The sequence below is a fragment of the Nannospalax galili genome, unplaced genomic scaffold (assembly GCF_000622305.1).
Source record: "Nannospalax galili isolate Female #2095 unplaced genomic scaffold, S.galili_v1.0 scaffold126, whole genome shotgun sequence".
NCBI lineage: Eukaryota > Metazoa > Chordata > Mammalia > Rodentia > Spalacidae > Nannospalax > Nannospalax galili.
The window spans coordinates 2336461-2348236 of record NW_008355275.1 but is presented as its reverse complement, the minus strand read 5'-3'; the positions used below and the strand labels follow the sequence as shown (position 1 = coordinate 2348236).

At 42.5% G+C, this 11776-nt stretch overlaps 1 protein-coding gene across 2 annotated transcripts in view; it reads left to right on the top strand.

The window, feature by feature from the left end:
* Positions 1 to 5185: 5185 nt before the first annotated feature.
* Positions 5186 to 11776, top strand: part of Commd9 (COMM domain containing 9) — a 25634-nt gene continuing 19043 nt past the window's right edge. For both annotated transcript variants that reach the window (XM_029555700.1, XM_008852384.2), the window contains exon 1: positions 5186 to 5274. In XM_029555700.1, coding sequence (XP_029411560.1) covers positions 5224 to 5274 — 51 coding nt within the window. In that variant the 5' untranslated portion in view covers positions 5186 to 5223. The remainder of the gene's footprint in view (positions 5275 to 11776) is intronic.

Sequence of the window (11776 nt, the reverse complement as noted above, 5' to 3'; positions counted from 1 at the left end):
CACTGAAGAACAGAGGGAGAAGTGCCATTCAAGGTCATTGTTACAGCCACTGGTCTATGTATTGGAGAAACAAAAGGGACCTGTGTGTGTCAGGACAATGCTGTTGTGTTTCCAGCTGCTTCTGTGTTACTTTTGGGGATAGTGGGTGAGAAATGAGGCCATGATGTCCTCCTTGGTCTGATGTGCTCTGGACTTTACCAATCATAGCAACCAGGACATGAAGGGCAGGGAGAGGAGAGAGGAATGTTCAGCCCATGGTTTCTACAGTGGGAAACGGGATTCTGCCTCAAGAGTGATCTGCTGCTTTGGACCACTTGTCAATACATGGCAAATCCCCAGTGTCCCTTTCCTCTTCTCTTACCAATTTTCAGAGGCTCAATATGTTAAAGCCAAAAAGAAAATAGAGACAGTTTCTCTAAACACATGCATCATCTATTCCAACCCTTTGCTTTTGTGATGGAGCACCTGGCTAGAACCAATCACTAGCCATGGCATATGTTTATAGCAGTAAGCAAGGCCAGATCAGTCACTACTGATTCATACCCACAGAACTCTGTAATGGAACAAACAGGCTCACAAAATGCCTTCATTTGCTTTTGTCTTCAAATCCTGGCTCTGGCACTATTTTCCATGGACTATGGGTGATTTTTTTTCTCTGAGCTTTAGTTTTCCTACCTATTAAATGGGATTATTACTGGGTTACTATGGGAATTAAGTGAGTCAATACATGCACAACTCTTAGAACAGTATATGGCTCACAGAACGTTAACAAAAGCCATGAACGACTGATTAGGTATTCAGGTTACACCTACAACTTCTCAGACCCTTGAGGAGATGGTATAGAGAGGGATGCAAACACAGCATCCATCCTGCTGCCTATTAGGACCTAAGTTCATTCCATTAGTGCCCAAGGGAAGCTGGGCACTTTCAGATACTCTCAGGGTCAAGGCAGGGTACAAGTGTGTGATGAGGGTTCACTGGGACATGAAGGCAGTGGTTCAGATTTGGAGGGCCCATACATAGGTGGGAACAGTATGGCTAAGATGACCAATATTTATTTTAATCCAGAAGTCTAGATTTTTGCATCGAGTCCCAGTTTTGCAAGACTGTAGAACACAACATTGTTGAGAAAGAGACCATGTAGTTTGTGATGCCCCATCTGAGTATAAATGGAATCTCCCAGTTGAGCATCCCTATAGATACTCAAGTCTTTGCTCCCTACCTTGCCTGTAGTTTCCTGGTGCTATGGTTGAATGTTTGTGTCCTTGCATTAATAAAAGAGACCCCAGGAATTTCCTTCAATCCTTCCTTCTTATGAAGACATGGTCAGAAAGTGCCATCAATGAACTAAAAACTACTCCTTACTAGACATTAACCCTGCCAGCAACTTGATCTTGGACTTCTTACCCCCTAGACTGTAAGCAATAAATTTGTTGCTGTGAATAAGCCATCTGGTTTATAGTATTTGGTCCTAACAGCCTAAATGGATTAAGATACAGGGTGAGCTCATCAGGCAAACTGAAAGCTGCCCCTTGATCTTGGAGCAGAAGACATAAAACAATGTAACTGAGCAGCCATTTCCTCCCGCAGCCCATCCTCCTCTCAGTCTGCAAGATGTGGGTATGAAAAAGGGAAACCTTTTGCCTGGATTAGGCCCCTTTGCCTAATCCACCTCCTCCAGGTATTGCTCTGACAAAGAAGGCAGCCAGGACTTATCGGTGAGACCAAGAGGGAGAAGACAGGCTTAAGGTCTCTTCACTCCCATCAGTCCACAGAACATGAAGTAGTTTAAAGAGAAAAAGGTCCTTGCTTTGCAAGATTGCTCCCAGTGATTAAACTGTGAGGATGGCTGCATTCAAGAAGACAAACACTTGGAACTGGAGAGCTGGCTCAATAGTTAAGAGCATTGACTGTTCTTACAGAGGACCAGGGCTTATTTCACAACACCCACATGGCACTGACAACCATCTATAGCTCCAGTTCCAGGGGATCTTGACACTGTCTGGCCTTCTCAGGCACTGCATACATATGGTGCACTTACATGCATGCAGGCAAAACACTCATACACATAAAATAGGGAAAAAAATTTCAAAAGAAGACATACTAAAAGGTACTGGTGAGAATGTAGAGCAACCAGAATACACTGCTGGTGGGATGTAAAATGGTGCAATCACTGAGCTTGGCGTGGCTGCACACACCTTTAGTCCCAGCAACTAGGGAGGCAGAGGCAGGCAGATCTCTGTGAGTTCAAGGCCAGCCTGGTCTACATAGCATGTTCCAGGCCAGCTGGTGTTACAGGTAGACCCTGTCTCAAAAAGATCCCCCCCAAATATGGTGCAATTACTTAAAAAAATATATAATTTCTCAAAAAAGGAAACACTGAGTTACCATATGACCCAGAAATTCCATCCCTAGGTATAGATTACAAAAGGAAGGAAATATATGTCTTAAAAAAACTTGCACATACTTGTTCACACCAGCATTATTCTTAATAGCCAAAGGTGGAAACAACCAAAATGTCTGTTAACAGATGAACAGATATACAACATGTGCTACATCCATACAAAGAACTATTGTTCATCAAAAAGCAGTGGCGTATTGATCCATGTTTCAAGATGGATAAACCTTGAAAATATTGGGCTACATAGAAGAAGCAAAGCACAAAAGATCATACCTTATAATTCCACTTATATGAAATGTCAATAGGCAAATTTAGAAGAACAGAGAGTAGATCAGTGGTGGTCAAGGGCTGGAGGTGATGGAGAAAGTTGCTGGAGGTGGAGTTAGAGTGGCAACTGAAGGATGTGGTGTTTCTTTTAGGGGCGAATATGCTCTAAAACTGATGATGGTGTTTTAAAAACTCACTAAAAACCCACGGGATTGCATACTTTAAGTGAGAAGACTGCATAGTACGTGAATGTGAATTCTAGCTCAACAAAGCCAGTATTGTGTGCGTTGTACATATGTGCTTGTATATGTGTGGAGGGAGGTGTGCATGCATATGTGTGCATGTGTGTGTAGGTCAGAGGTCAATATCAAGTGTCTTCCTCTACGACTATTTTTTAATATTTTATTTATTATTTTTATTTTATGTGTATGAGTGTATTGCCTGCCTGTATGTGAGTGCACCTGTGTCCTGCAATGCCTCAGAGGTCCAAAGAAGACTTCAGATTCCCCTGGAGCTGGAGTTAAGGATGGTTTGTAGCCACCATGTGGGTGCTGGGAATTGAACCAGGGTCCTCTCCAAGAGCAGTCAGTGTTCTTAACCGCTGAGCCATCTCTCCAGCCCGGACTTTCTTATTTCTTTTGAAACAGTGTATCACAGAACCTGGCCTCACCAATTGGCTAGACTAGCTGGACAGCACGCCCCAGGGATCGTCCTGCCTCCAACCTCCCTTCTTTTCAAACACCCTTTTCCATAAGAGTGAAGCACTATCCTTTAGTACTGGCAATGACTTGAATGGAGCATCCACACGGACAATCCTTTCCCATTTGGGCATAAGCCACCCCTGAACTCTAATAGCCAAAAGATGTTATTATTGTTATTCCAAGTTTAGAGATGAAGAGACTGCAACATGCCAGAGAAGTGAAGTAACATGCCAGGAGCACACAAAGCCAGAAGCTTAGCCTGAGGCTTCCTCTGAAGCCCATGATACTTCCTCCACTCCTTATCTCTTACTGTATTCCTCTATAAGCTGTCCAGGAATGAGCTCAACTTATTCTTGTCCTGTAAGAAAGGTAGTCAGACATCCAAATGGAAGAGATGTGAGTTTTTAGTTGTGGGAAAACAGGGAGACATGCACAGTTTAGTAGGTAGTGGTGCAGTCTCTGGAGCAAACTGCCTGAGTTTCTTTGTTTAAGACATGTTCTCACTGTAGCCCTAGCTAACCTGAGACTCACTATGTTGATGAGGCTAGGCTGAAATCATAGAGCTCTGTCTGCCTCTGCCTTCTAAGTGCTGGGCCTTATGGCATACATCACCATGCCTGGTTCTTCCACTGCTTAGTTGTGTAGCCTTGGGCAAGCTGTTACCTTCTCTGTGTCTCAGTTTTTCACATTTGCAATGAAGAAAATAACATAGACTGTGAATTTGTCCTCATGCATATTTAATATAAAAATCATATAAGCTAGAATGGAGCCTGTCACGTGGCAAGATTTTTAAATAAGTGAAAGTGCTAATTCCTATATGCCCAATGGGAAAGAAATCATATTAGGACTAATGGAAACAGCAGAGGGACCAAATCATAGAGGTGAACTCTTAACATTCTGTCCTCTTCCTTTCTGTGGTGGTATCTGGTGCCTATGATTTAGGACTTGTGGGAAGAGCTTCAGTCCACAAACAAACCTTTAACACATCGTGGCAATCTGGGCTTGCCACTAAATGGGATGACAGGGTTTGAGGAGGAGGACGAGGGGGAGGGGGGAGGAGAAGAAGGTTGCAGACTGCCTGCCACTGACTAGAGTCTAAGGGATCCCCTTGTAGCATACCTGTCCATGAGAGCAGGTAGAGCTGGTATCCCCCCAGAATAGCACCTGTCTCTCAGTTCTGCTCTATGAAGTAGGTGTCTCAATGCCACATTACAGATGTGGAGACTGAGGCTCAGAGAGGCTCAAGAATTTGCTCACGGTGTAGTTAGTAAAGCAGATGCCACGTGAAGATGAATGCAGCAATCTTTTCTTTAAAAAGATTTTTATTATTTTCTTATGTGAATGAATGTATTGCCTACATCTAGGTAGGTGCACCTGGGTTATGCAGTGCCTTCAGAGGTCTGGAGAGGACATCAGATCCTTTGGAACTGGAGTTATGGACAGTTGTCAGCCACCCTGTGGGTGCTGGGAACCGAACCCAGGTTCTCTGCAAGAGCAGTCAGAGCTGAACCATATCTCCAACCCGGTAATAGTTTTTATATGGCTTTCTTCCTTTACTAATCACCTGCTCTATTTTTCAGGGTTCCCTCCCCCTCCCCCTCCCCCTCCCCCTCCTCCCCCTCTTCATCGCCTTCCTCTTCCCCCTCCCCACTTCTCCTCTCCCTCCCTCTTGTTCTCGGGATTAGTCATCCCAGTTTGGAAACTTCCTGATTCCTCCCAGTTCCAAACAGCCAGAGCCTATACAGTCTCGGCACAGCCGCTCCCCAGCCCATCAACTACAACTCCCGGCATGCCATGCGACGTGGATCACGTGACACTCCCGGGCAGCTCAGGAGCGCACGTGATTCCGGGAAGATGGCTGCCCTAACTGCAGAGCATTTCCTGGCCCTCCAGAGCCTGCTGAAGGTAACTCGGAGGGCTGTGGGCTCATGCAGTTGTCCTTTTCTGTGAGATTTTGTACAAAACGGGAATTGGGACTAAACCGGTCCTGGCTTGGAGTACGGTCCCTCCGCCAATATTTCTCCGTGTAACCTGGAGGGCTTCCGGCTTTTTGAGTTTTTCAAGAGTAGGAACATAGAAGTTGGAAGAAAAAATGATTTACTAGATGTGAAGGGTTCTACAGAGCCCCGTACTATTACTGTCTGTTTGTGGTTTCCCACTATTAGTGTCTACGTGTAGTTTTCGGGATTGGTGCAACGACCAGTTCCTCATTTCATCTGGGTCTCTGTGCACTCCCCAGTCCTCTAAGTGGTGTATGTGTTATGTTCCCCTGAGGTCCGCGTTGTCTCTACTGGCTTTAGCTTTCGGAAGGGTCAGATCACTTTCCTGATAATCTTTCGCAAGATTGTGAGGTTGAAAGGGACGTACTTCATGGCGCGTCCTCAAGCTTAGTTGTAAAGATGGGCTGTAACTTTAGAGTTACTGTATAGAAAGTTGGCTTTGCTTTCCTTTATAGAACTTGTCAACAGCTTACATTTGGGTCTCTGTCGTCTGAGAAATGTGACATCGATGAGGGACCTTTTCTGTTTGTTTTTCCTTCTCTCTCTCCTGTTGAAGACTTAATTACACTTGTGACCTATCATAGTCACTTATTCTTGAATAAGTATGCATTTGTGTGTCCCACCCAGAAGGCATTGACTTTGTTATTCATAGTGTATCCCAGCCTGTGCTGAATCAATGCAGTAACTGGGCTGTAATTGGAAACCTAGAGTCCTGGTCTCCCAACCCTGTGTCTTCCACCTTGATGTGGCAATGTGGTGGCCTTCACTCTTACTTCTGCCTTCAGCTCTCTCTTCCACACCCTGATTGTCCTTGGACATTTTGTTTTCCTTAATAAACTTAAAAAGAAATAATATGTAGCATAGATACTCAAAGTGGGTAAGTCATGAGTTAATGACTACAGGCTCATGTAGCCACCAGCAAATCACAAACTGAAGTACCAGGGCCCCAGAAGTCCCTCATTGCTCCTTCATTCCTTCCTCCACTCTGCTCCCCAATGGTAGTTTTCTTCTGACACTGTCAGTTTAATGTTGCTCATATCTGAAATTCACTAGAACAGAATAATACAGCATATACATAGTCACATCTGGCTTCTTCCACTATTATGTAGCACTAGTTCATTTGTTTTTGTTGATCTTTCTATTTTTAAAAAGTAAACTTGATTTTAAGCTAACTGTAAATTGACATGTGGTTGTAAGAAATAATGCAGAGATTCCATTCACCCTTTATCAAGTGTTCCCCAGCGGTCACAACTTGAAAACCTACAGAATTGTATCACATTGTTACAGTCAAAATACAAGACATTTCTGTCTCCCAGAGATCCCTGGAATGCCATTTTTTGAAAAAACATTTTATTATTTTTATGTGTTATATCGCCTGCATGCATGTGAATGCACTCATGTTATACAATGCTGTGGAGGTCAGAAGAGGGCATTGGATCCCCTGGAACTGGAGTTAGGGACAGCTGTTAGCTGCTATGTCTGTACTGGGAATTGAACCCAGGTCCTCTGCTAGAGCAGTTAGTGCTCTTAACTGCTGGGGTATCTGTTCAGCCCAGAACTGTTACATTCAAAATACAGGATATTTCTGTCTCCAGGAGACCCCTGGGCTGCCAGTGTAGATCCACAGTCTCTTCCAGTCAGCCTCCACCCTTCTTTAAACTTTGGCATTCTTCTGTAATTTTTTTCCCTTTAAAGAATTTTTGTACATCTTACTGTATCAAATATTTGGGGTTTGGCTTTTCACAGTCAGGCTAATTCTTGAGAGATTCATCCCCAACAAGGTGTCAACAATTGCTTGCTGTTTATTGTTTGAGTATGCTGTGGTATAGTTTTGTTTAGACATTGATCTACGGAAAGACATCTAGATTGTTTCCAGTGTTTTCTTATTACAAATAAAGTTGCTATAAACTTTGTGTATAGGCCAAGTCATCTGGAAGTTGCATGGTTTAACCTTTAAAGAAGTTTCCAAACTTTCCACAGTGACTGTACCACTTGACCTTGATACCTGTATCCTTATTTGATATAGTCACTATATTCTATCTGAACCATTCTGATAAATGTTTCTTGACTTAGTGTGCTTTTTAAAAAATCCATGTGGGTTTTCTGTTTGTTTGTTTGTTTTGGCTTTTTGAGACAGGGTCTCCCTGTAGCCCCAGCTAGCCTGGAACTCACTTTGTAGACCAGGCTGGCCTTTAACTCACAGAGATCTGCCTGCCTGTACTTCCCAAGTGCTGGGATTAAAGGCATGCGCCACCACACCCGGCTTAATCCATGTGGTTTTTAACCTGTATTTCTATAATACCTGATGGTGCCATCCTCTTTTCCTGTGCTTATTTGTCATCTGTATCTTCCTCCATGGAATGTTTCTATATGTATTTTGTGTCTAATCTGATTGGAGAGTTTGCCTTTTTAATCTTGACTTTTTTTGAATTTTTTAATATTCTGAATTGTAGTCCTTTGTCAAGTAGGTGGTTCACGAGTATTTTCCGTTAAATCTGTAATGCTTTATTTCATCATCTTCACAGGGATGCATTAGTCTTCTAGGGCTGCCATGGCAAAGAATTATGAACTAGACAGCTTAAACAACAGAAATGGATCTTCTCACAGTTCTGCGGGCTGTAAGTCCCAAATCAAGGACTGGTTCCTTTTGAGGGAAAGTCTGTCCCATGTCTCTCTCCATGTCTTTGGCTGGGACAAAGTCTTTGGGGACTGGAGAGATGGCTCAGTGGTTAAGAGCACTAACTGCTCTTGCAGAGCAAGATTCCCAGCACCCACATGGCAGCTAACAACCATCCATAACTCCAGTTCCAGGGGATCTGATGCTCTCTTCTGACCTCTGCGGGCACTGCATAACCCAGGTGCACCTACCTACATACAGGGAATACATCCAACACATAAAATAAATATAATCAGTACATTTTTTTTAAGATTGTTGCATTCATCTTCATGTGGCATCTTTACTTAGACACCTGTGTTCATGTTTCCCCTTTTTATAAGGACATTGGTCATAATGATTGCTTCATGGTAACAACCTCATTTCAAATAGGTACATCTGCTACTACCATATTTACAAATAAGGTCACATTACAACATCACTGCAGTGTGATAACTTCAGTGTGGGAATTTGGGCAGAAAAACACAGTCCATTATTAGGGATTTTCCGTGGGGTATAATTTATTTCCCCCTCTCCCTTTTTGAATTGTGCTTTTGCTGTCAAATCTAAAAATTCTTTACCAACCCATAAATCCAAAACTTTCACATCTTTCTAAAAGTTTTATAACTTTACATCTGCGAGGTTTAAAAAAAAATCTTTTGTGTTTGATGTGTGTTCCTGTGGTGGGGAGAGTTGCATGTGGTGGTCAGACAACAACCTCAGGCGTTTGTCCTCACCGGCTGTCTTGTTTGAGACAAGTCAAGAATTTCCATGGGTGGGCTCTTTATAGGTTGTCTTCAGGGTTCTCTGTTGCACTGATCTAGGTGTGTGTCCTTTGTCAGTACCACAGGTTTGACTGCTATAGCAATGTAGTAAGTCTTGAAGTCAGATAGACCAATTCTTCCTCTTTTATTCTTTATCAAAATTGTTTGGGCTGGGGAGGTAGCTCAGTCAGTAAATCACTTGTTTTGAAATCATCGGGACTTGAGTTTGATGCCTAGAATGCTCATAAAAAAGCCAGATGTTATGATGTATACTTGTAATCCCAGCATTGGGGAGGTGGAGACAGTTGAATTCTGGGACTTGCTGCTGCTTGGTGAGTCCAGGCCGGTGATAGGCTCTGTCTCAAAGAAAGAAAAACAAAGGTAAGACGAGGCCTAATGGCACACACCTTTAGTCCCAGCACACGGGAGGTAGAGGCAGGCAAATCTCTGTGAGATCAAGATCAGCGTAGACTACATAGCAAATTCCAAGCCAGCTGAGCCTACAGGGAGACCCTGTCTCAAAAGACAGCAAACAAACAAAAAACCCAAGGTGGACAGCACCTGAGGAACGACAGTGAAATTTTCTTCCCATTTCCACATGCATATGCACCACCCCCGACATGCACACGCACACACGCACTTACAAATTGCTTTAGCTGTTCGCTTTATCTTTCAGTATAAAGTTTAGAATGGTGTTGGCTCTATCTAAAAACTTGCTTAGATTTTAATTTTTTAATTTATTGTTAGTGTGTCTGTGTGTAGAAATAAAGACTTTCATATGCTGATTTTGTATCTGCAAATTAGTTGAACTTAGTTATGCTAGTGTTTTTGTATGTGTGCATTCCTTGTGACTTTCTACATAGAAAATTGTTGGGCTGTGTTGAGTAACAGTGGTGGGACCAGACATCCAATAACAAAGCGCTGTCTCACCATTAAGTACATTGTTAACTATCGTTTCATTACAGATGCCTTTTATAAAGCTTAGGACCTTCAGGAAGGCTTGCTTTATCCCCACATTCTCCTGTGCTGATTGGCCAGTGGGTCATGAGGCTGCACTCTGCCTAAGGCATGCACCCTGGGGTTTGTATACTGGTCCTCCCATGATTCCTCCAGCTCTGAGTTTTTGGTGTTTTTTTTTTTCTTTCAGAAAGTTCCTTTATTTTAATGTATTTGGTGGGGGGGGGGGGGGCGGGCCCAACCCCCCGGGAGAGGGGCACCACATATGGAGGAGGGCGGAGACCAACTCCAAAGAGTAATTTCCGCTTTTTTTTTTCAGAAAGTTTCTTTTTTTTAATGTTTTTGGGGGGGGGGGGGGGCGCGTGCACACACGCACAGGAGACAGGACACACATATGGAGGAGGGCCGAGAACAACTTGCAAGAGTTAGTTCTCGCCTTCCACCATGTGGATCCCATGAATTGAACTTAGGTCCTCTGGCTTGGCAGCAGGCACCTTTACCTGCTGAGCTGTCTCTCCAGCCCAAAAGTAGGTTTTGTTTTGTTTTCAATTAAGAAGTGGTGTTTAGGTCAGATGTGGTAGTGCATGCCTTTTAATCAGTACTCAGGAGACAGGGGCAGATGAATCTCTGAGATGGAGGCCAGCCTGGTCTATAGAGCAAGTTCCAGGCCAGGTGGGGCCTCAAAAAACAAGCAAATGAAAAAAATGGATGTTTAATTTTAGCAAACTTTTTCCTGTTTTGATTGAGACTGTGTGACCCTCCCCTACCTCCACTCCCTTTCTTGGCCTGTTAATATAGTGCATTACATAAATTTTCAAATATTTAACCAGACTTCTCTCCCTGAAATACATATCATCTGTCTGTAGTGTAAAAATCTCTTCTATGTGTTGTTTATATATTGCTCAGTTTTTATATACTAGTATTTTGCTAAGAATTCTCCATGTTAGTTTTCATGAGAGCCTATTGATCTCTTTCTCCCCCCCCTTTTTTTTCTTTGTTTTTCCTTCTTTTTCTTTCTTTTCAATCCATTTGGCTTTGGTATTAGGTAATACTAGGCATACACTCCATTGATGATTGTTCCTTCCTGTTCCCTTTTCCAAAAGAGATTGGTACAATTGATACTTTTGTTCTTTAAATGTTTCTTAGACTTCTCCAGTGAAACTATCTAGGTCTGGAAATTCCTTATTGAGTTAGTTATGGATTCAACTTCCTGGATAGTTACAGGGTTATTCAGATACGTACTTCATATAAAGGAGTTATAATGGTTGGTGATTTTTGAGTAATTTGTCCATTTTGCGTAAGCTGTCAAGTCTATGCATAAAGTTTTCCTTCTGTCAGTGTCTGATTTGTCAGTCTGCCAGCTGTTTGTGTCATTTATTTTTCTATGTTCTGTTACTGGGAAAGTGTTCCACAAATGTCAGAGTGATTGATGATGTTGCTGAGTTCTTCTGTGTTGTTGTTTAGTATCTGTCTAGTTCTATCAGTTGTTGAAAGGGGGTTATTGATGAATCGCATTGCGTCTGTGAGTGTCTCTGTTTCTCTTTACAGTTCTGTCAGTTATGGACCCGTGCCTTTTGCCATCTTCTTGTGGATGCATGCCTTTGGGATATCTTCTTGGTGGAAGGAACCTTTTGTTATTCTATAATATTTCTCTGATAGTTTTCTGTTTGTGAAACATGTTTTGTCTGCTATCAATATAGCCATTCTTGAGTTCCTGTGATTACTATTGGAATGGCCTATCTTTAGCAATCCTTTTACTGTTAGCCTGCCCAAATTATCCTTGAAGGGACTTCCTGTATACAGCATTTAATAGTTTCCATCCACTCTGTGGACTTCTATATTTTAATTAGAATAGTTAGGCCACTTAGAGTTACTGCGAATTTTGCTACGCTAGGACTTAAGTCCTTGTTGTTGTTGTTTTCAGTTATTGTATTTATTTTTCCCCCAGTTAATTATTTATTTAATAACCACATACTTAGAAGAAACATTTCATTACAACAGCATTGACATATTCAATAACAACTTTCTGAGGT